Source organism: Alexandromys fortis, unplaced genomic scaffold, assembly GCF_014885135.2.
Source record: "Alexandromys fortis isolate MF-2015 unplaced genomic scaffold, M_Fortis_MF-2015_v1.1 scaffold_50, whole genome shotgun sequence".
NCBI lineage: Eukaryota > Metazoa > Chordata > Mammalia > Rodentia > Cricetidae > Alexandromys > Alexandromys fortis.
Window position 1 is genome coordinate 10477631 of NW_026067932.1, and position 24211 is coordinate 10501841.

Genomic DNA, 24211 nt, shown 5'->3' on the forward strand with positions numbered 1-24211 from the left:
GCTTCTTTCTCGGGGGCTTGCTGTGTGGCTGACCCCTGCCCTCCCCTTTCTCCTTCTATCTTATCCTCTCTGCCTGCCAGCCCCACCTACCCTTGCTCCTGCCTCACTATTGGTCGTTCATCTCTTTATTAGGCCCATCAGGTGTTTTAGACGGGCACAATAACACAGCTCTACAGAGTTAAACAAATGCAGCGTAAACAAAAGTCACACACCTGAAAATAATATTCCCCAACAGGGATGTGTGGGACTTGCACCAACTAGTTTGGCTGAATCTAGGCTCCATGCTCAGTGAGATACTCTGACTCAAAAAAAATATGGTAGGAATCAGTTAAGGAAGACATCTAATGTTGAACACACGGAGTGGGGCACACTAAATAATGCTCATGAACCAACAATCGACCAGAGCCAGAGCTGTCCTATTCTCTTAAGTCCCGAGCAGCCGTTGCAGGAAGGCTGGGTACACACAGTATTTGTATACTAAGGCTGCTCTGGTAAGAACCACAGATCTGGCAGGCTCAGCAGCAGTAGATTTTCTTGCTGTCTGCAGTTACAGGTTCTTCTGAGGCTTGCTGCAGATGGCGTTTTTCCCTCTTCACATGGAACCCTAGCATTTTTCTTAGGGGTTCACCAGGCTTGCTGGGTTAGGGCTCATCTTGGTGATTCCATTGAGCTATAGTTACCTCTCCTGTTGTTGTTTTAGGAGAAGGGTTTGCAGGTTTTGTTTGTTTTTGAGGCAGTCTTACCAGGTAGCCTTGGCTGACCTAAAGCTTGATGTGTAGTCCAGGCTGGCCTCAGGCTCACAGAGATCCACCTGACTGCTTCCTGATGCTGAATTGAAGGCGTGTGATCACTAAATACAGCTGCATTCTAAGGTATACTGAAAGTCTGCACCAGCACACAAATCTAGCAAACACAATCAGGGCTCTTGCCTTTTCCTTCTCCCCATACCTAGTTTCTCTCCTTGTAGATGAATTGTTCTTTCAATTGTTGAGGAAAGGGTGGTGGGAAGTCATGTATGTATAAACATGTTCTATCCTCTGTAGGCATTTATTAGTCTGTGCTTTGTCTAAGATGGAAATTGTTTCCCTGAGGACTTTGACAGCATTGTCATAGTAAGTCCAGTGCTGCTCATTCATAAAGCACAGTGCTCGTCTTTGTCCTGTTTCTCTATAAGCTGTCGTGTATTGGTGTGTGTGTTTAACATATACGTACGCATGCAGGAGCCATGTGCACATGCGTGTACACATCTATAGAGGGTCGAGTTGCCATTTGCTATATTTCCTTGCTTGCTTTCCACCTTTGTTGGATTTTTGAGAGTAGGTTTCTCAGTGAACCTGAAACCCATCGATTAGGCTAGAGTGGCTGGCCCATGACCTTCAGGGACCCCTTGACTTCATATTATCGGTGCTGTTATGCCTAGAATAGTTAGTCCGGGTAGTCTATACATGCAGCGATTTGTTTCTTACAGTTCTAGAAACTAGAAAAATCCAAGGCCAGAGGTCTCACATATGTTGAGGGCTTTTTAATTCCAGCATCTCCTGGTAGACAGTGAAAGGGCACAGAGCACACTGGAGAGCCCGCCCGCTGGATGCGGTCTGCAGCCTCAGATGCTTTTGACCTCAGCACTAATCTGTTCAGGGGGTGGCACCCGATCCCTAAACACCTCCCAAAAGGCCCCACCGACCAACACTGCAACATTGGGGGTTAAAGTTTTTTCACATTTGTTTAGGAAAATCTAAACCATGGGGTGTCTGTGGCCTCAGCGGGCAGTTGACAAGAATGGGGAGGAGCCATGTTACTGTGTTAGACAGGGGCACAGGTTAAGAGTTTGAACCTCAAGTTTGAGGTGTCTGTTAGACGCTTAGGTAAAGGAGGCAAATGTTATATGTGATGCTGTTAGTCCCAAATTTATAGTATGCTGATAATTTACAAACTTTTCAGGCATGTTCTATGCTTTTATCTATTCAGTTGTAGTAACTTCTGGGATTCCTGCTGTACAGAATGAGGCATTTGAACCTCAGGGAGGCTCTTTGCTGGGTACAGCTTAATGCTCACAGAACCAAGATCTGAATGCAGAATTTCCTGGGTGTGTTGCTTCTTCCATTAACCTGACTGTTCTGATACCCCAAGGTCATTACCTCTGGAATTGCCACAGTCCTGGACATTTCTCCATAGAAACGGTACAGCCTTTACAAGTCTTTCCTGTGTCTCCTTGAGGGGAGTATCTCTTCCTGTTTTCTTAGATAAAACTGTATCTTCCACCAAAGCAAACACTACACTACTTTAATTGGTCCTGAATTGTCTGAAGACATATTCCCTAAAACTGTCCTCTCTTATGCCCCTTCCCTGCTAAAATTAACTCATTCTTTAACTGATCATCTGCTAAGGCTTTAGTAGCTTAGTTGATTAAAATTCAGACTCTCATGAATTTGAAAAAAAAGAGAAAATGAAGCAAAATTCTGAGCCTTTGCCTTTGACCATTCTCTTGATCTTCTGGGCACACTGACTACTGTAGCAGCACAGCTCAGGCTGTGGAGCCCAGAGAGGACCTGGAGCAGACCTAAGAGAGTTAGATGTTGTGAGTTTGCTGGAGACTGTGGTCCTCAGCACCAGCTGTGCTCTAGGCAGTCACTGCAGAATGGGCTGATGAAGTCTCAAGAGTTCATAGGGTTCTGGGTGTATTGTGACACCACGATTCCTCATGTGGTCAGTTTGTTTGGTTCAGACTCATCCCAGGGTAAGGACACTGGTCAGTGGAGCTTTACTGTCACTCTTGAAAGGTGGAGTAGTTCAGAAATAGTAGAGCATTGTCTGCAGGTTGACCCATAGGTCTTCTCCAGGAGGAAACCTTAAGGCTGTTTTTATCTGACGTATATTTATGCACTGCCTCTTAAGCACAGAGCTAAGCTCTTGGTGTTTGGAGAGTAGCATGATCCTAGAGATGGCCTGGTTGGTTTGTTGTCTGGTTTGGTTTTGGTTTTGAGTATTTGTTTTGTTTTTGTTTTTAAGATGCAGTTAGGGATTCTTTTAGTACCTGTGTAATACAGAGATTAGGTTAGATGTCTGTACCCAGTACCTCTTAAAGGAGGCTTCCCAGCAGTTAGTGGCATCTTGGAGAGTCTAGTGTCACAGAGCGTGAGTGTTGATCCGCTCCAGCGTTGTCACTTCAGCGGTAACAGGGTGATTAGCAGCTAAATGCAGCAACTGGGGGCATGGAGTCGAGCGCTGGTAGCCATATGCTGTGTGTGATCAAAGAGCATGGAATCAGAGAATCCGTACCACAATGTGTCCAGAGCAGCAGTGTGGTAAGTGAAGACCACACTATAGCAAGTAGAAGGGTCATCAGTCTCTGCAGCATTACCCTCTGGACCCTCAGTGAAGGAGAATTCAAATAAAATAATCCCATACTAGCTCTGAATAGGGCATAATAAGGGGTTCTTTATTTAAGGTGGGACTCACAGATCGCAGGCTTCTGTACGAACCAGGAGCAGGAACGGAATCCAGTATCCAGGTGTGTGTTTGCGGGGGGGGGGGGGGGGACAAGCAGAGCCCATACCTTTTTGGTACCCAAGGCCATGCCCAACCTGGTCCAGCCTCTCAGGCCAATGACTGAAGGAGGGTCCCCATCACTCAGGACCGAGGTTAGGCCAGGCATGGTGGCATATTCCTTTAATCCCAGCGCTTGTGGGACAGAAACTGTCAGATTTCTGTGTTTTTAAGGCTAACCTAGTGTACAGAGTAAGTTCTAGGATAACCAGACAAAAACAGGACTAAGCAGACAGAAGTTTTGTTGAAGAAGAAAGTCTTGGGTGCAGATGGTGTCACACGCAAACACGACTTGACGGTCAATAGCAGGCCAGCAGACTCTGAGCACCTCTCGTTGCATTTCCGTTAATGAAATTTTAGTCTGTCCACTGTGACAGTCAGGGACTCTTCATGAAGGACATGCAGACTTCCCTGGGTCTTCACTAGATCTGTTATGAATGTTGTCAGTGAGGTTGTGGAAGTCCATTCCTGCTGGCCCAATCAGCTATTGCTGAAGAATATCTGGGGAGTGCTGAGCTACTCAGAGAGAGCCTCCTTGACAGCAGAGAGTGAACGTGTCTTGTGTGTTTACAAAGGAAGCAAAATCTGCATTGGTTTTGAGTTCTGTAGAGGAGCTTTGATCTTTTCCATGTCTTGTTTTCTTCAATTGGGAGTGAAGCTGTGACTCCCATGGTTCATATGTAATGACCTTCTAAAGAGGCCAGCAGAGCCGAGGCGTAGGTCTGCAGTGTTGTGCGCTTTTATGAAATGCATCATCAGCTTTGTGGATAAAGATACAGAGAGATTCACAGGATGCTTGACTGGCTCCTCTGGAGCTAGACATCCGTTTCGAATAGAAGCACATGTATTAGGCTCTTTGACCTTTTTATAAAATCTACACAGAGGGAACTCAATTTTTAATTAGGGCCAAATATTTTCATATTAAGACTTTTTCTCAGATAATGCCTTTGTTAGAGTTCATTCTTGGCCTCCTTTAATTCTAAAGCAAAAGATTACATTAGCCTAAGGAGTTAAGTTTCATCTCAGTGTCCAGGCAAAGCGAATTATTATATTTCTGGATATCCTTTCTGTTGCTGCCATTCACGACGAGCAAGGAAAGAGTGGACTCCTTTGATGTGGAGAGGAGAAAAGCAATATATCACTCTCCTGAAAGGACATTTCTTAGTCTCTCATGTGAAAAAGGATTAGCACCTCCAACAAAGGTCCTGCAGATCACAGAACCGCAGCAATGCCAAGCAGTGTTTCTAAGGAAAAACTGTATTTGAGCAAGAGTGTTTGTCCTGGCAAATAGGAGCTTTTTAATAACTGCAAATCTGAGATAATGACGTCCATTCCTTAGTGCCTCGCTCCGTCCTCTGGGACCAGATAGCCAGTGAAAATGCTCTAACATCATCTGTTGTTTTTAAGTAGAAGAACCTGGTCTTATCAAAATATAGCTTTTCACTTAGTGGTTTCATTATATTGGTTTCTCTTTGTATTTGTGAGGAAAATGTTCTAGAACAGTTATCTTTGGCTGTTGCTCAAAATAAGTCCCATTATAAAAGATTGCTTGCCTCAAAAATTATCCAGTAATCTGTTGTTAATTTGCTGATGTTTTGATGGAGTGTATCTTTAAAAAAAAAAAAAGGTCTGCCCTTCCTGTCCAGACATTTCAAACCCTTCTCTGGCGCTGTGCAGGGTTTATGAGGAGTAAGAAATTTGTCTGTCACACAAGTTGAAAGCCAGTTTTGCTAGATCTTCATTCATTATGTGTTTTCTGTAGAACTGGGTGAGTGAGAAGATTGGCCCAGAGTATTAACGACATGGCTGGCACCTTATCCTCACACAGCTCTTATGGATCTTAAAATCCCCTGCCTGACCACCTTCAGACACACTACACTGGCTGTCTTAGGCTGAGGGGTGACTGGTTAAAGTAATGGTGAGAGCCTAAGGATAAGGTGCATTTCCCCCAGCATCTCCGGATGTCTAATCCACATAGGCGCTTCATTGTAAGAAGCCTTTGCTCAACCTGTTTTCTAAGAACAAGTTCTGATCTTCTGTGGCCCACTGTGGCCCTCTGCCCTTTCAGTAAATACCCAGCTAAAGCTTTGAAATTAAGGTGTTTAGTGTTTTATGGCCCAGAATAAAAATCTCCAATTCTGTTTCCAAATAGTGAAGGCTCAACACATTTCATTAAGTTCTTGACACGTTTAGCTGTGTGTGTTTTGTAAAGTTCCTATGGTTATTGTTTTACAGTAGCTGCTTCCAGGAGCATTGTAAGGGTTTCAATTAATCAGCCCTTTGTGTGCCTCCGACTATGCAAATTTATCACATCAAACCATTCAACTGCTCATGGGAAAGCCGTGTAAAAACACCATTGTCTTCTAGCGCCTCCTCTCATTTAGAGTGATGTTTTAATAAGGAAGCTAATCAAGTTTTCTTATGCATTATTTATTTGTTAGCATGTAAGGAAGAGCCGAATTGAAGTTACATCAGCCAGGATATGGCAAGTGATGAGATAGATCTGCGGTGATACCTCGGTTTTTGTCCTCCCTGTCTCCCCCTTGGCGTGATTTAAGGTGGTGGAGGGAAAAAGAAAGGGGTAATTGGATAGCTGGAGAAGGGCAGACAGGAGCAACCACCTGGGTTAGCCTTCACATTCTGATTTAGAAATTCACATTTCTGAAAGTATTAAGGCCCAGAGACATGAGTTTATTACAAACATTTCTTACTTAATTGGGAGCAAACTCGAGAGCTTGTACCTGTGCTTTGGCCTCATTCAGGACTGCACTCATCAGCAATGAGCAGTTTAACACTGGACACTGCCCTGGCCCTGGGTCGCTGGGGGCGGAGAGGGGCGGGGCTGTGTCCGGATGTACTCTGCATCATGGAGAGCATTGAGACATTGCAAATGCGGTTGTAGAAGGCTGTTAGCTTCCAGTGTTCGCTTGGATTAATCTAGGTCAGCTACCTCTGCCTGTCCGGAGTTGTGTCCTTACCTCCTGATAGTGCTTGTCACACAAGGAATACTTAGGAATGCTGAGTTGACAACTGGTAGGAAACTATTTGCTCGTCACCCACTTAAGGTAATGTTCAACACCCTTGGCCATCAGAGGAATGCAAATCAAAACAACTCTGAGATTCCACCTTACACCTGGAAGAATTGCCAAGATCAAAAACACTGATCACAACTTATACTGGAGAGGATGTGGGGTAAAGGGAACACTCCTGCATTGCTGATGGGAATGCAAGCTGGTACAGCCCCTTTAGATGTCAGTGTGGTGATTTCTCAGAAAATTAGGAAACAACCTTCCTCAAGACCCAGTAATACCACTTTTGGGTATATATCCAAAGGATGCTCAATCGTGCCACAAGGACATGTGCTCAACTGTGTTCATAGCAGCTTTGTTTGTCATAGCCAGAACCTGGAAACAACCTAAATGCCCCTCAACCGAAGAATGGACAAGGAAAATATGGTACATTTACACAATGGAGTACTACACAGCAAAATAATAATAATAATAATAATAACAACATCTTGAATTTTGCAGGAAAATTGATGGAACTAGAAACATATTTTGAGTGAGGTCACCCAGACCCAGAAAGACAATTACCACATTTATTCACTCATAAGTGGCTTTTAGACATAAAGCAAAGAAAAACCAGCCTACAAATCACAATCCCAGAGAACTTAGATAACAAAGAGGATCCTAAGAGAGACATACTGGATCTAATGTACATGGGATGTAGAAAAAGACAAGATCTCCTGAGTAAATTGGGACCATGGGGACCATGGGAGAGGGCAGTAGAAGGGGAGGGGAATGGAGAAAAATATATGGCTCATTAAAACCAATAAAAAAAAAGTGACGTCACCTTGGAAATAGCTCTTGAATTAAATAGATCATTGGGGTTATCTTCTGCAGTTAGCATCTGCTCTCTTGTCTTGATATGGCTCTAGAATTTTTTTCTCTCTTTCTCTCTCTCTCTCTCGTTCTCTCTTATTTTATTTTATTTTATTTTATTTTATTTTATTTTATTTTATGTTTTGTCCGTTTGATTGTTTTTGAGATTGGGTCTTGCTGAGTAGCCAGACTGGCCTTGAATTCAGAATCTCCCTGTTGTCCTAACACCTACATTACTGACTTGAGCTACCACACCAATTTTTTTTCTGATCTATTAACTTTTACCTATTTAATTTAAAGTATTTCATCACACAGATCCAATCCACTAAATCTAATGTGTCAGTTGCTATTAATATTAGTCATTAAAAACACATTTTTAGAAAACCAAATGATTCATAATGTCAACTGGACTTCGCTGGACAAACCCATTCTTACATGATTTCTGGGTTCTCTCTAAAGCCATTGCAATAAAGATAGCAACTCAGTATAGGAGCCAGACAGGGTGTGAGTCCTCAGTTGTAGCTTTCCTGGGCTCTGTGAGTTCTTTATGCTTGGAATTAGTGTGGGTGCTGATGGAGTAATATTCTCTTGGCAGGGCATCTGCTCCTAACTTTCCCAGCGCCTATTTTTCTTTATTGACTTGTGTTTGCTAAGAGTCCTGTGATACAGTCTGTGGCCTAATTCCCAGTTGCCCCTGTGAGTGCATCAAAGTTCCGGAGCAAAATGTATTTGCATTTTGCTACCAGGAGGCTGTGCTGTAAACAATGGAGTTGAGACAGCAGCATGAGCCGGGGTTGGAATTTTATTTTAAAATCTGAAATGCTGTGTAAGCTTTTAAGGTATGAATCAGTAATGGTTTCCCAACAGCTCCCATTAGCCATGGCGTAGTTCACCCTCTTTCCAGGGACCCAGGGGGTGTTAGCACGCTGAAGCACACTGCACTTCATTTGCATTTTAAGCCAGTATTCAGGGGAAGTGGCCACAACTTTGAAAAGTTCTTAGTACTGGCCTGGACTTTATGCCTGTGTTCCTTGGTGCACAGTTTTAATTTTTCATTGGAAGGAAAGAAAAACTACCTTCCCAGTGTGGTGAGGACCTGAATACTTCTGAAGCAGAGAAATCCGGAAGGGAAGAGAAAGGGAGGAAGTGTGTTTCTACGAAGGAAAATGTTCTCTGCCCCTGATGGATTCAGTAAAATGCGAACTTTAAAAATCATCTGTCTAATTTGAGATTCAAGATCATCAAATTCTGTCTAAATATTTTGTTTTAACCTCTAAGCTCATTACGGCCCCTTTGTGTTGACGTGTATTAAAATCTGTCAGCTATGACTGGTCTCATAGCGCAGCCAGCGGAGCAGAATAAGTTAATTATTTACTGTGTCGCTAGTGCTCTCCTCTAATGAAATGCACAGCTGTGTTGGATCTGCGGTGGGATGTGTAGCCCCCATTGTTCTGCGAGTCAGCAGAGGGTAGAAGCCGCAGTGATGGAGAGCCCTCGCCTCTCGCTGCTGTTCTGGCTTTCTGTGTCGATTTCATGGGTCTTTTATCATTCACTTTCACACAAAACAAACAACACAGGCTGTCTGCTATGGGAACCGTCTTGGCATATAAAAGGGTTTCAGGACTCGAGTAATTTTAAGTTAGCAAAGATTTAATTTTTGGCTTACAGGTGCCCTTGGTTCAGAGACAGTCAGAGCAGTCCTGCTTCAGGATGGAAAGAAAGCTGTGCGTGTGTGCTTTCTTCCACAAGTGTCAGGAAAAGGCAGATAAGGAAAGGACGTCCCGAAAGGAAGCTCTGCAGTGAAGATTAATCAGACTTGGAGGAAATTATTCGATTCTGGTTTTAGGAATGAGTATTTCATCCCACAGCATAATGAGGTTGAATTGGCTCAATTAAACACAGCAACTAAAGCCAAAGATAAAGGGCAAGTCTTCTCCCTTCTACCCATCCCAAGCCCAACCTGCCTGTCATGCTGCCTCAGTCTGGTCTGGGCCACCTGACCCTCCCTCCCACCTTCTCTTGGAGCTTTGGGAGATGAATGGCAGCTTCTCCCAAGCTGACCCCAGCATCCCTGTGAGTTCTGGTCGACAGGGTACTGCATTTTCCTTTGGATTTGTGTTTAGGGGTGGCCCTGGACTCCCCGGCTCTCCCCAGCCCTTGTAGGAATGGCCATGTTCAGTACTTTGTGCATTGCTTCGCGGATCTACAAATGATTTCTTTCAAAGTAGATTTTCCTGCAGCTCTAGGATTTGGTCAGATAATTCCAGTATGGATAAGATGAGTTTTTGGAAGGAATATAAAAGCCACATGCTCTCCTTGACATAAATTTTAGCACATGGCTGGATTTGAGCAAAACGAGTAGCTGTTCCTGTTGCACAGAAAAGCATTCATGATACAATAAGACCTTCTCAACCAAATCACTATCAAAAGAGTCGTCTGCTTTAGAATCCGACTCAGGAAGCCCAAGTGCAGTCTTGCTGGAAACCACTAGAAAGCAGAGTCCAGACTCTAATTCTAGAGATGTGGTGGATTCCTTTCCTCTGTTCTTCAGCTCTTCACAATACACAGACCATAAAGGTTTTATTTTAAAGTCGTTTGCAGTTCTGGGGCTGCAGCTCGGTGTTTATCATGGCTTAGGTTTTAGCTCCAACAGTGTGATGATATTTAAAAAAAAAAAATAGGTGGCTTTAAAAAAATATGTAGAGTACAAACAGGAATGGAAAAGGTTTTTCCCTCGGAGGAAGGAGGTCTGCGTCTTACTCCAGTCTAAGAGCATTGTCTCCTTATTCTGCACTGCTGTTACAGTCGTCCAGTTCTTTTTTTCTTCTTGAATTTTTTTTAACTTTATGTTCACTGGTATTTTGCCTCCATATATGTCTGTGTACAGACAGGTGTGAGCTGCCATGTGGGTGCTGGGAATTGAACCCAGGTCCTCTGGAAGAGCAGCCAGAGCTCTTAACTGCTGAGCCATCCCTCCAGCCCCCAAGTCTTCTAGTTCTTTTATAAAGGAGATTGAGCACCTAAGTTCTATCCCTACTCTTCTTCCCAGGAAAAACAAATCAGAAGGATTAAAAAATCTGTTTAGCAGCAAATCTCTGAGAACCTGCTAAGGGATACTCAGGGCTGCTGCCTTAGAGAGCGGCGGAGGAGTGCGGAGCCGGGGGAGGAAGGGGCTGCCACGCTCTGCTCTCATTCCTAGAATTCCGCGTCTAATTCTAGCCTTTTGCCCTAAGAATGATTTGGCTCTTACTTTTCTTGTTGGTCTTTACAAGTTCAATCAAAGATCACTTTTCTAATGTGCTGTAAGCTATAGGAATTAAAATTCCTTACGGAAGGTTAAGCTCAGCCAGGGAAGCCCTGGCAAGGTGGACCAGCCAGCCAGCTCTGCAGCCAGCGAGCGCACCTGTTAGCATTTCAGCCGTGCACAGGATTTCTTTCCTTTTTGATGATGCGTTTCTATTTTATGTGCATTTGATGTTTTGCCTGCATGTACGGGTGTCAGGTCTGGAGGAGCAGCTAGTGCTCTTAACAGCTGAGTCTTCTCTCCAGCTCCAGCACAGGGATTTCTTGTTATGGGTTTTTAAAACCACATTTTACATATTCAGTCTTACTCAGTCATTTTTTGTTTGGTGCTCAGAGAATTTGGATTCCTGTGGCTTGGGTGCAGAGCCCAGCAGACCACAGCCTCGCTGTCAGGGAGCAGAGAGTACTGGTAGAGACACTTCTGGGGTACAAGCAGCCTGGCTCTGTGCTTGGGTCTTCGTGGCACTCAGGGAAGGTGGGCGAGCAGCCGGACAGCACTGTTGTGTGTCTGGCCAACAGGCCAGTCCACGGCTGCAGTGCTTCTCTGCAAGGCGAGTTGTCTTTGAACTGCTTGGCTACCAGGGAAATTGCTTTTGTTGCTCTTGACGGAGACAGTGGGGAGGGCTTTGGAGCAGTGAGAATAGAGACAGCAAGGAAGATCCCATTAAGTACTGTGTTCTTCCCTCCTGCCCATCTGCCTGATGTGCTGTAAACCCCTGTCCCCCAGGTGTTTGTGGCCTGATCGTCCCCCAGGAAGACATGCCTTTCTGTGATTCTGGTATCTGTCCCGACATCATAATGAACCCGCACGGCTTCCCATCGAGAATGACGGTCAGTTACCTGTGGGCTCTTCAGGGGTGCCGCTCTGAGGGAAGGAAGCAGGCAGGCAGGCAGTTTGGTTACAGTGAGCCATCCACCAACGGATCAACAGACTCTTAGTCCCTCCTCCTCTCTCCTCTGTGGCCCCACAGAACCCTGTGTGCAAAGCAGCTGGATGCCTCTTTGAGCAGTTGCTTCCTGTAGCCCGTAATTCTCTCACAGGTCACGTGCCCTTGGCCTCAGTGCTTAGCTCTATACCTGAGTTTCCATATCTGAGAACTAGGAAAACAGTAGGGAGGTTAGTCACCTAGGCCAGGGTTCCCAACGCGGGACCAGTTAGTGCCAGTGTTAGTCTGTCACTCGTGGTCACTGTGGGGATTGCAATAATTAGGTCAGGAGAACCCCGCACCACTTCACAGTTTGTCCCCATCTCACCCCGCAGGTGGGAAAGTTAATCGAACTACTGGCTGGCAAGGCAGGTGTGTTAGACGGCAGGTTCCACTACGGCACGGCCTTCGGAGGGAGTAAAGTCAAGGATGTGTGTGAAGACCTAGTGCGCCATGGCTATAACTACCTGGGGAAGGACTACGTCACCTCAGGCATCACAGGGTGAGTGTGCTGTTGAGCACTAGAAGGGAAGAGGTGAGAGCCCTGGAAATGTCGTACCTTAGGTGTGAAAGTCCAAAGCTTCCTTAATCCTCACATTTTCAGAAACCTGATGCAAGAAGAGCCACGTTTAAGAAATGGGGCATTGCACTGGGCATGGTGGTGCACGCCTTTAACCCCAGTACTCTGAAGGCAGAGGCAGGCAGATCTCTTAAGTTTGAGGTCAGCCTGGTCTACAGAGAAAGTTCCAGGACAGCCAGGGCTACATAGAGAAACCCTTTCTCAAAGAAAAAAAAAAAAAAAAGTAACGAAAGGAAGGGAGGGAAGGAGGGAGAGAGAAAGAGAAGGAGTGCAGCTTCCTGAATAGAAATACATGAAAAGATGAGCGTGAACTGCATCCTGTGTGCTGTACACAGCTGTGGTCTACACTGCTTCCCTGGGCACCTGCATGGAGTACCTCGTGCCAAAGCTTGAGAAGCCCTGCTGCGCCTGCTCAGATCCCCCAGGACCTGCTCTCGCCCAAGTTCCCGCCCAAGTTCCCGATCTTAGCTAGAAGTAGGAATTGCATGTGACTTTACTCTGTGGATGGCGGAGTAGCTTTGGGTGCCAGAGGTCTATAAATTCTGCCATAAGCTATCATCCCTGAGAGCCGCAGTCAGTTATTAGAACTAGAAAGACCCTTGGCCGACCACCTTGGTACAAGAAAACTTGAGTTGGAAAAGTCACGCAGTGTCTGGAACAAAAGCAGGCTCTCTGAGGGCCCTTGCGACCATGCCTTCCTCTCCACTGTGACTTCCTGGGGTCCCATTGTGCTGAAACCCATGACTCATAACCACAGTAGCCTTTGCTCATGCACCGGCACGCTGGAATTGGACCAGGCCGTCCGGGCCAAAGTTTGCAGCTGCTTTTTTGTAGTGTGTGGCTCCTTTGCTCTTCCCACATGACAACATGCTTTGCTCAAAGGGAACTTGTTTTATCAGACAGGCCAGTGTGACAGGCAGAGAGAGCACTGGGATTGAGTCCTAGTCACACCACTCTACAGCTCTTACCTAACCTCCTCAGGCTCACTGGTGGAGACACAGTCCTCCTAGCCTGCATGCTCCTGGGTTAGACAGCCCTGGAGAGTACTTCCTTCTCTTTGAGGAAGTTAGGAGATTTGAGGCTTCCATTCCCTGGCTGTTTGCTCCAGACACTACTTGTTTTTCTGTCAGAGCACTGACACACCACTTCTTTGGAGACTCTTACTGTAGTTATTCACTAGTGGGACGCGTGTGTCACAGCATTGAGTGTGTCACAGCATTTATTGGGCGCTAGGTGACAGACTTCTTATGGGAAGTCAGACGATAAACAGAGACAGTAGTGATGGTTGCACAGAGGGCTGAGTGCACTCGGGTCAAGTGAGGTTGCTGTTGTGGAGAGTAAGGGAGGAGACCTCCGTTAGGAAGGTTCTCACCTGTCATCATGGGGGGTGACGTCCAAAGATTGCAAGTTTGACACCAACCTAGGCAATATGGCAAGTTCCGGGCCAGGTTAAGCAATATGGTGAGACCTAGTCTCAAAACAAAAAAGAAAAAGTTGTTCAATAAAGTTCATCTAAGGAATATACTGTTGACAGGCACATGCATATACCTGGCAAAAGATCACTGTTGGCACACGCCAGAGGTCAGTGGTTCTGAGGCAGAAGTTCTGGAATGTTTGGCACAATAGCCATGTACAATTTTGGCAACGTGGAATATCAGGGGAAAATCATTGGGGATTTTAGAGCAGAATGAGTAACCTGTTGTGGTTCCCTTTAGGAGGGTCTTCCCTGGATCGTGAGGGTAGACCAGTTGTCTAGAGATCAGCAAAAAATAACACACCAAGAAAAGATGTTGTCCTGATGAAATGGGTGGCGATGAAGAAGGCCATCCTGTTGGTAGCTTATCTCTTGTGAGAGCATCATCTGCTTATATAATAGTATGCATCTGTGGTTTTTGGTCTAGCCTTTTAGTTGACTGTAGACTAAAGATTGTCCTCACTCAGTTGTTGTGAGTCTCTGAGAACACAGTAAGGACCTGCAGCTGCCGAGGCCTGAGAAGGCTATCTCTTGAGTTATCCAAACCATGTTCCGTAAACCCAATGTTGACTTTCCTTTCAGGGAGCCCTTAGAAGCATACATCTATTTTGGACCTGTGTACTATCAGAAACTAAAACACATGGTGTTGGATAAAATGCATGCCCGGGCCCGAGGACCGCGAGCCGTTCTTACCAGGTAAGAGCAGCACTTGGGTGGCAGAAGCAGTCAGAACTTAAACACTGTCTGTGGAGAATAACAGCGAAACTTCTGTTTCCCTTAAGATATCGGGGTGTTAGATGCATTGTTTAGTGATTAAAAACACCATGACCAAAAGCAACTTGGGGAGGAAAGAATTCTTACGCCTCTCAGGTAACACTTCATCACTGGCAGAAGCCAGCAGCTGGAGCAGAGACCCTAGAGCTGCTTGCTGTTCTGCTCCGCTCCTCATGACCTGCACAGCCTGGTTTCCTAGACCATTCAGGACCACCTGCCTAGAAATGGAGCCTCCCAAGGTGAGCGCTGCCCTCCCACGCAGCTCATTAATCAAGACAGTGTCTACCAAGCCTACAGGTCAGTCTCAAGGAGGCAGTTTCTCAATTGAGTCTTTGCTCCCAGAAGACTCTAGCATACATCGTGTTGGCAAAAAAAAAAGAAAAAAAAAGGAAAACAAAAAACAAAACAAAAAAAAAACAAGAAGCAAACAGACAAAAAGAGCTAGCCAGCACGGCCGGTCCCTTCTGAGCTCAGCATGGCCCTATCCAGCTACAGCTCTCCTCTTCTCATTTCTTCCCAGGATGTCGTACTAATATTTACACCACAATATAAAAATCCCAAGTTTTAGAAGCTCCATGGTCTTTAAAAATTCAGTTTCTCAAAAATTCTAAAATCTCCCAGCTGTAAGCTCCTGTAAAACCTAAAAACAAGGTAAATGCTTTCTTACTCTAAGACAGAAGGATCAAAGCCAAAGTTACATCAGCTCAGAGCATGTTGTCAGTGTGGTGGTGAACGGCCTCCAGTAGCTGTGGATCTGTTTTCATAGGTTCAACATGCAGAGAAAGGTATGGGGGAAAAAGTGTGTCCCAAGCCAGCGAGACGGCTCCTTGGGAAATGGGGCCTCCAGCTCACATCCTTGTCAGATGATAGTACCTACTTCACAGAGTGATAGTGAATGAGGACCAGATACGGCATGTGACAGATGTTGGTGAATACCCGGTACCCTCATCTTCACCGATCATGCTAGCTAGACGGGAGAAAAATGGGTCAGCTACCTAATTTGGCTTTGCTCTTTTAAAGCCAAACTCAGTCTTGACCGTAACTTGAGCAGCAGCAATGACTATTAAAAACATAGCTGTGTGTGTGCTTCAGGGAGTGCTGGAAAGGGTCTGGAGAGGTGGCTCAGTGGGTAAGAGCACTTGTTACTCTTGCAGAAGATCTGGGTTCAATTCCCAGCTCTCACATGGTAGTTCACGATCATCCGTAACTCCAGTTGCAAGGGATCCCACGCCCTCTTTTGATCTCTGAAGCCACCAGGCACACATGTGGTGCACATACATGCAGGCAAAACATTCATACATAAAAGAGAGTAATATTTTTAAAATGTTTTTAAAGACGAAAAGAAAAGAAGGGCCAAGATTCTCAAGGTAGTTATTGCCTAAGCAGCAAGACTCCTGTGAGTCTTGTGTTGTTTCCTCTGAGTCAGCTGTAATGTCCCTTCACGGCACAGAGCTTGTCTGGGAGCAGTTATCTCAGGTGGATGAAATGCAAGCCTGGAGTCTGCCCACATGGATAACCACCTTCACCTTGTCCAGCGACTCAGGCAGAGGGAGTGCCTGTCCGTGCTGTCTGCCCACGATAAAAATGGGCGAGGCTGTGTTCATGGTGACGTTTCCCCTGCAGAGTGCTCCTTCAGGCCTTCTAATCAGCTTTCCATTTGCAGCTTTTTCTTCCAAACACTCTACTCTGCACTTGATTCTCGCTGTAACATCCAGCTAGAACAAGCAGCAAGACGAACATTTCGGCCTACGTTGGGAGGCCCTGTGCTCACAGTGTCATGAGGAGTGGCAGGCTGTGCGGCTGTTCTAGTTTGCATTCAGCTGTTGGGATAAAACGCTGACTAGAACCAAGGTGGGGTGGAAAGGTTTGTTTGGTGTACAGGTTACAGTCATCCCCAGGGGAGCCAAGGCAGGAACTACAGAGAGCAGCATTGCTTTCTGGGTGCTTCCCACCTGCCCAGGGATGGCACTGTCCATGGCAGGCTGGCGCTCCCACAGCAATAACAATTAAAAAAAATCCACAGGCCAGTCTGGGGGAAGCAGTTCTTCATTCCCATTCCCCAGGTGGGTCTAGGTTCTCAGCAGGTTCACGAAAACGAAGCATCTCCGAGCCCTGCAAGAGCTACAGGAGACCCAGGTTTCTTTTTCTAAGTAACAGAGAACTGAGGCCTCTCTGGAAATACTCAGACGCTGCTCTCCAATTTAAAGACTTACCATGCTAGTAACAGGGATCGTGATGTAAGAGTGATGAGCGCTAACGCCAGCATTGCGGGTCTACATAAACAACACATGGTTATAGTATGGTGTATCATGTGATAGGGGACTGTATAAACAGTTGTTATATTATGGCACATTGTATGATAAGGACTAAATTATGTTTTTTCCCCCAGTGGTAGCCCTGCTCCTTTGAGGCTCTCAGAAGACTGAGCAGTTTCAGGTCACTGTCTGATGTGGTTCGGCTGTGGGAGAGCCTACACCAAAGCCTTGTTTGTTTGGCCTGTGACTCTGCCCCTGTTTTCCATGTCTAATGCATGTCTGCTCACTTACTACAAAGGCAGCCCACTGAAGGCCGATCCCGCGACGGCGGCTTGCGTCTTGGAGAAATGGAACGCGACTGTTTAATCGGCTATGGAGCGAGTATGCTTTTGCTGGAGAGACTGATGATCTCAAGTGATGCCTTTGAGGTTGATGTCTGTGGGCAGTGTGGGCTCCTGGGATACTCCGGCTGGTAAGTGGGTAGTGACAGCATGCATCTCCTAGACCACATCCCGTGGCCTCGATAATGGCCCAAGAACTGTCCTCCACCAGACCCAATACTCCGCAGCCTTTGTCTGTGACCACCTTTGTGCCCCCACTATTCCATACATACCCAAGTGTATTTGTATGTTGTGTCTTTAATGCTGTATTTATACTGCTGTAGTTTAAGCTCCTAAGTAGAACAGACTTTATCCTCATTTTAGTATTATCATGGGCTGGAGAGATGGCTCAGCACTTGCTGCTCCAGAACCTGGGTTCAGTTCCCAGCATCCGTGTGGTAGCTTGCAATCATCCATAACAAGAATTAAAAAAAAATAAAGCCAAAACTACTCTGGAGAAGTTGTCCCAAGATCCATTGTTGGTAACCTCAGACCCCAAAAGTCAAATTACCACATCTTACTTAGAATCAGTGAGAAAGCTAGGACAAAAACCTGGCCTACGTCCTGTGCCCCTGACCCATGGTAAGTCCACTTGGACTGCATGCTCCATGATGCACAGACAGCGACTGTCCTGGTCTCTCTCCCAGCATGCAATGGGCGTCCGCTGGTTGCAGCTGGTCGGTGCCTAATGAAGCATGTAAGTGTTAAGTGATGCCTTGTGGGATTGTCAATAAGTTCACTACACAATTTCTAGTTTTTACTTCCATGTTCTGGTGCCTCGCAGCCATCTTCATGGGTGATGCTCCCTGGAATGTCTGTGTTGTGTACTATAGGACCTTCCTTGTTTGTGATCACTCCCCTGCCACCAGAGAACAAAACGATCTGTTTAGGGGTATCAGGATCTGCTTCTCTGCATCGCTGACAGAGCCTTTCGTGTCTCTGGTCTATCCGAAGTGAGGACTCACAGTGTCTAAGATAGACATTCCATGGATGGAAAATAGCCCCCCTCATCAGCCTTGTTCAGAGCCCCTCTTTCTCAGGTGGGAACCCCCCCTGAGAGAACAGTGTAAAGTTAGCTGAGCAGCCACTGCTGGGCTTTGAGGAATGCATGGCCACCTTTTCCTTGTAGACTTTCCCCAAAGCCTCTTTCCAGATGGTCTCAACCTTTATAAGCTGCCTCTCTTGGTTAGATTAAGCAGGTCAGGAATCATCAGAGGCCTGGGCCTGCAAGTTACTTAGTAAAGGTGCAGCCAGGTGGTGGTGGTGCACACCTTTAATTCCAACACTCGGGAGGCAGAGGCAGGCGGATCTCTGTGAGTCAAGGCCAGCCTGGTCTATAGAGTGAGTTCCAGGACAGTTGGGACGATACAGAGAAACCCTGTCTCAAAAAAAAACAAAAAGAAAGAGAAAAGTGAAGGTGCATGAAACCTGATGACCTGAGTTCCATCCCCAGGACGACATGGGAAAGGAAAGAACAGAACCTCACTAGTTGTCCTCTGACCTCTAGGCATGCACTGCGGCATGTACATGCCTCCAGACACACATAGGCACACACAGTCATACACGTGAATGAATGAATGGATGGATGGATGAATGAATGAATGGATGAACAAACAGTAGGTAAATAGAACAAATGGTGGTTGGGGGGGTCGTTTTTGTTTTGAAGAGCAAGGGAGCTTCTTAGAGCACAGTATATCCTTGCTAGCTTGGTGACACACCTTTTAGCAGATTATTTTATGTTTGCAGCATAGATGAATTGACGAATCTGTTCATGAAGAAATGGTTAATCTGGACACTGATGGAAAAGTGTCCACTTCTCAGTTCATTATCTCCCTAAGGTCACAGAGATGCTGCTGATGTTCTTATGAGAATAAGGCCAGCCCTCTCTTCTATCAGTGAGATGGGGTGTGTTCCGTCCTGGGATGTCCATTTGTCTTCTGAGATGATGTAGAGCATACTGTGGGCTATATGACGAAAGGACAGACAGACAGATAGACAGAGAGACAGAGAGCAATAGCTTAATAGAATGGGGCCTGGCGCCTGGTTCCCCATGCTCAGATCTTCCAGTCTGGCACACGAGTTCTCATTTCCTCTTCCTTGTATTTCTTTTTTCCTCTAAAAGAAAAAGGAAAGAGTAAAGCGGATTCCCAGGGCCCGAGCCTTTGTCTTCATGCTCGGTACTTGGGATCCTGACATAAGACTGGACAGACTGCTCTGTCTCAGTTCAACCTCTGCCTCCTTTGCTGCCTGGCTTCTGTCTAGTGTCTAGCTCATCTGATTGCAGCCCAGATGACAGGTTCTGTGTGCTGTCCTTTGAAAGGAGTGAACAGGTTATGTCTTCTGGCCGTCTTTATCTGCAGACACCCTGTGTCTGATCTGCGTGTCCTACTTAGACTCTGTTGCCAACAGGAAGGAATCTTAACCCATCCTGTAGTCTGGCTACCTCTTCATGTGCTGCTCTCTGGCTGAGAGCATACTGACGCTGTCCTCTTTCCTGTCATTGCCTGGCCTTGTGTCCAGCTGGGTAATTAGAGAGGCTCAGTGCCTTGGGGCAGGACCCCGAGGGTGACTTGCACATTAGTAAGGCATTGCTATGGGGAGGTTTACAACAAGACTGTTGTTTCTCAGAGGACCCGGGACAGAAGTCCCATGTAAGATGCAGCACTGGGCATGCACCTCGTGTGTCCCCACAGCCTCCTCTTGCTGTCTTCCTCCTAAAATCAGTTTACCTTATTGTTCTTGGTCAGGTTTCTACCTGTGCAAGTAGTTCAGCCATAGAGTAAATTAGCTTACATATGTATGTGCATATATGTATATATGTTTACACATACACATGTACACAAAACATTGGAATGTTTTGAATGAATATATTCAGAATATTAATTGTGCTTATCTAGGCTATGAACCAGCACATATGGAAATTTTAACTAGATTAACTGACATTGGAGCCACCATATAGTATACAGGATAGGAAAACCAGGAAGAAGTTACTCCAGTTTAGTCTGTTTCTCTAATTTAATTAAAGTAGCATGTGAGTATGATTCCTGAATAATTTGGACCCACCCAGACACATTAAAACATACCTTGATCCTAATGCTTTGAGGAAGTCTTTGGGCTGTCTTTTAAGATTCTATGTTGCTGAAGTTTATGTCATCACAGTTTCTCTGCTGTCGGCATCAGGGATGGTGCAGCCTTCTCCCATCCGACGCCCCGGAGTTCTGTCCCTCGGGTCGCTGTCACCTTTTAAATGCTCTTCCTCAGGACTCGCTCTGCTTTTCTAGGTTTAAAACAGGAAAGAGTGATATCACACACTTACCCCAGCACCCACTAGATGGCAAGGGGATCGCTGCCAGTTTGAAGCCAGGCTGCTCTCCATAGCAGCTTCAATGACACGCCAAGGTTCTGTAGCAAACCCCTGTCAGATAAACTTAGAATTAAATACAGCACACACACACACACACACACACACACACACAGAAAACAAGCAGCTGCATTTTTCTGGCTGTAGAAATAGCCCTTGCTCAAAGTTACAAGTCAGGGGCACAGGTGTTCCCACCTCCCAGAGGTGACTGCTGGTCATACTTGACCGACTGTGGCCTTGGAGCATGCTGATTGCCCTTACTCTTTGATTTTTTACTTACTTTTTAAATCACAAACTCTGAAGATTCTGATAATAGAGGAAGATCCAACTATGAACCTTTCAAAAAAAGACAAGACCTCATGTAACCTAGGCTGGCCTTGTGCTTAACAGTCCTGTGTCTCCCAGGTACTGAACTTACAGGAGTGTTGGAATGTACCACCACATCCAACCAAATACACAGTTCTTCACTGTGCTATATCCCGAGCGTCTCCCATTTCAGCAACTGATTCTGTGCTGTTGTGTTGAGCGACTGTAATGCTCTTCTATAGAAGTCTCAGAAAGAGAACCACTGCCCAGTGAGCAGCTTCTGGGGAGCCTCACTGTGGACGCTCTTCTGAGTCTTCAACTGTGAAACCTGGAAGGACAGTTCATGTTCTCCCCAAGGGACCTTCTGTAGTCATCGATTAAGACAAGGCCAGAAGAAGACAAAGAATCTGACATGGCGTGGCTAGCGTGTTGGTTGGGGCCAAGTGGGAATGCTCACATGCTTGCACACACCTTCCTCACGTTTTTGCAGTGGACAGCGTACTGTAAATACTGATATCCCAGTCCTGAGGCCACTGATGCTCTCCTGTTTTAAAGGCTTCTTTTCCATCAGACGATGTGCCTTGGTGGTAGGAACTAAATTGTTTTGGCAAGTGTGTTTCGGAGAACAATATGGCAGAGAAGCCCCCAAACACAGGGCATGTTGGTGCAGACAGCTGGAAATGTCTGACCTCCTTGAGACACCTGACTCAGTTCCTGATGATTCTGGATTCTGGGATTCTTTCAAAACAGTTTTCAGCAAATGTTTTCCCTCTTGAAGAGAAAGTTCTAGAAGTGTAGTTAAGGGACTTAAGTCACATAATTTTAAATTGTAGGGGATGATTTGTATCATTCTGGGTTTTGCGCCCACAGATGTCCCTTTAACTTTCTGAGCCATCAGCACATGTCTTGACGGTGACGGGCTGCTCGGGAGAGAGGTCTAGCAGTACTGTGTGCAGGCCTGTGTTGCCCCCTCTGACACATGCTGACTTGGGTTTCAGGTGCCACTTCTGCAAGTCGTCCTGCCACGTGTCCTCCCTCCGCATCCCCTATGCCTGCAAGCTGCTCTTCCAGGAGATGCAGTCCATGAACATCATCCCCAGGTTGAAACTGGCCAAGTACAACGAGTAAGGACGATGGGGTGACCGCATGAAGAGAGGATTCCGAATGACTTCTGTGTGTGATCATTCTGCCTCAGGACAAACTGAGAGGAGAAGGAGCGGCCTTCTGAGTTCCAGAAGCCTGGCTGGACAACCTTGACTAAGAGCTTCCAGTCATGGGAGATGCCGGCCCCACAGCATTGTGCTGAGTCACAGGGGCACAAGCTAGAGAGACTGTGAACTACTACTAATTTTATTTTGATTTGAGTTAGACTCTTGCTCTGTAGCCCAGGCTGGGTTTGGATTCACCTCAGTCCTCCTGCCTACATTTCTCACAAGTGCTGGACTTACGGGTCTGAGCTTATTTATGTTATTATGTTTTTAAATGCACTGAATAGAAAATCTTCCTCCTTAAAATCCCCACAGCATCTTCTGGTTTCTCATCAGATGTGGAGGAGGTCAAGAAACATTGACTTGGGACTAGCTCCATCGGGGAAGTATCGTTGCAAAAACACAAAAGACCCAAGTTCATCCCCAGCCACCCACATAAGAGCTGGACATGCACCTAGCACCCATGTAGAAACCTGATACTGTGGAGGTAGGGGTAAGGAGCAGACAGGCAGATCCTGAGCTCACTGACCAGCCAGCGCAGCCAGTCAGTGGACTGCAGGTTCAGTGAGACTCTGTCTCAAGAACTGATGGAGAGTGACTGAGGAAGACCCCAGTGTCCACCTCCATACACACGCACAGGTGATTAGATTTGTTGGAAGAAGTAAACTGACCCGGAGGTCGGCAAGTGACACGTGGGCTCTCTGCGGCACGGAAGGGCCAGCGGTTACATCCTGCTCTCACGCACTGAGACTTTAATCTTGGTGGAATGTGATCAGGGCTGCCTGCCTTGTAAGAATGTCCCTTCTTAAATAATCACATAGAGGTTATTTTGAACTCCCAAACACCTGGGTACAATGCGTGGACAGCTGGTCATCCCTGTCCCTCCCGTTCCTACCAGGATGTTAAATGTCCATTCTCTCAACTCTTGTGCCCTGAAGCCTGATAAATATTTGTACTAAGTATTATTTATATTTTTTTGAAGAAAAAAAAGAGTCTTAAGAAGCATTGAGTAGTGAGTGGTCTGGGCTGTGTCCTCAGGATGCCACACTGGAAATGCTCTTCAGAATACCCACAGGTAGAACATACTGATAGGGTCAACTCCAGCATGAAAGAGCTGAGGAGCCCCGGGGCTTTTCAGGGCACTGCTTACCCCAGGCAGATGGCCCAAGGGACCATACTGGTCGCTGACTTGAAGACTGGCCCGTTTTGTTTTCCTCACAGTGTGGAAGGTGTAGAAGTCAGGACAGCTGCTCTGTCCGAGCAGAGGAGGCTGTGTGAGGGGCAGCCTTCCTTCAGTGCGTCTTCAGAGACGCGTGAGCCTCGTGAGGTCAGAGGAGGCACCGTGTCTTTCCTTCTCCAGCACACCTTTCTCCTCACTGATGGCCCATCTCTCTTACTGTACTGAGCTGTGTTCCCTTGTGTTGTGTGCTTCCTCGGGACATCACAGGGACTTTTTCCATGGTGACCTTGGTTCTGCCATCTCCGTCAAGGTTGAGAACCCTGCATGCCAGACCATCTTGTTACTGAACACTCGGGCCCCTCGGAAGGAATAGGCAGTGTTCTGGGTACCGGCACCAGGACATGTCGCTAAGCAGTCTGTACGATGGATGGACACTGTATTGGGGGTAGGAGGAGCAGGATATGCTTCTTAATGGAAAGGGGTCCCCAGTCTGCGAACAGAGCAGTTAACTCAGCGGTGCTGCGGGAACACCCATGCACACTGACCCACCCTTAGAAGCTTGAAGCTTCTCAGGGTGATTCACTAGCTCCCCGTTACAGCTAAAAAAACTGAGGGAGAGTAGCCAAGTGGCTCCCCAGACCATACCACCACAAGGGGGTGGCAAGAATTCCAAAGCTTCTGGTCTGTTTGGCTTTATCCATGATTCACACAAAGTGGTCTTTTTTTAAGAAATTGAGATCCACTGGGTACGTCCGTTCCCTTCAGGCCAGCAGCTGCGATCGTCTGGAATGCCATTGCTTGTCTGGTGGAGGAAATCACAGCTCTCCAGGTTTGCACCACTCAGAAGACACTGGATCCCAGGGGAGATGTCAGGAAAAGAAGAGCAGTTGGCTCATTCCAAAACTAGCCAGGAGCACACCTGAGTAACTGCAAAGACAGCGAGAGCTGGGGCGTGACTCGGGTGAATCACTTGCCTGGCACCCGGGTTCTGTTCCCGGCACTTATATCAAAAGGCCACAGTTCATTACTCTTAATGC

At 46.4% G+C, this 24211-nt stretch overlaps 1 protein-coding gene across 1 annotated transcript in view; it reads left to right on the forward strand.

The window, feature by feature from the left end:
• The window catches only part of Polr3b (RNA polymerase III subunit B), a 98678-nt gene extending 75623 nt beyond the window's left edge, over positions 1 to 23055 (forward strand). The window contains 5 exon segments of the mRNA XM_050145535.1: positions 11458 to 11561; positions 11992 to 12158; positions 14293 to 14406; positions 17038 to 17211; positions 21785 to 23055. Of these exon segments, the coding sequence (XP_050001492.1) occupies positions 11458 to 11561; positions 11992 to 12158; positions 14293 to 14406; positions 17038 to 17211; positions 21785 to 21914 (689 nt within the window). The 3' untranslated portion in view covers positions 21915 to 23055.
• Positions 23056 to 24211: the final 1156 nt, after the last annotated feature.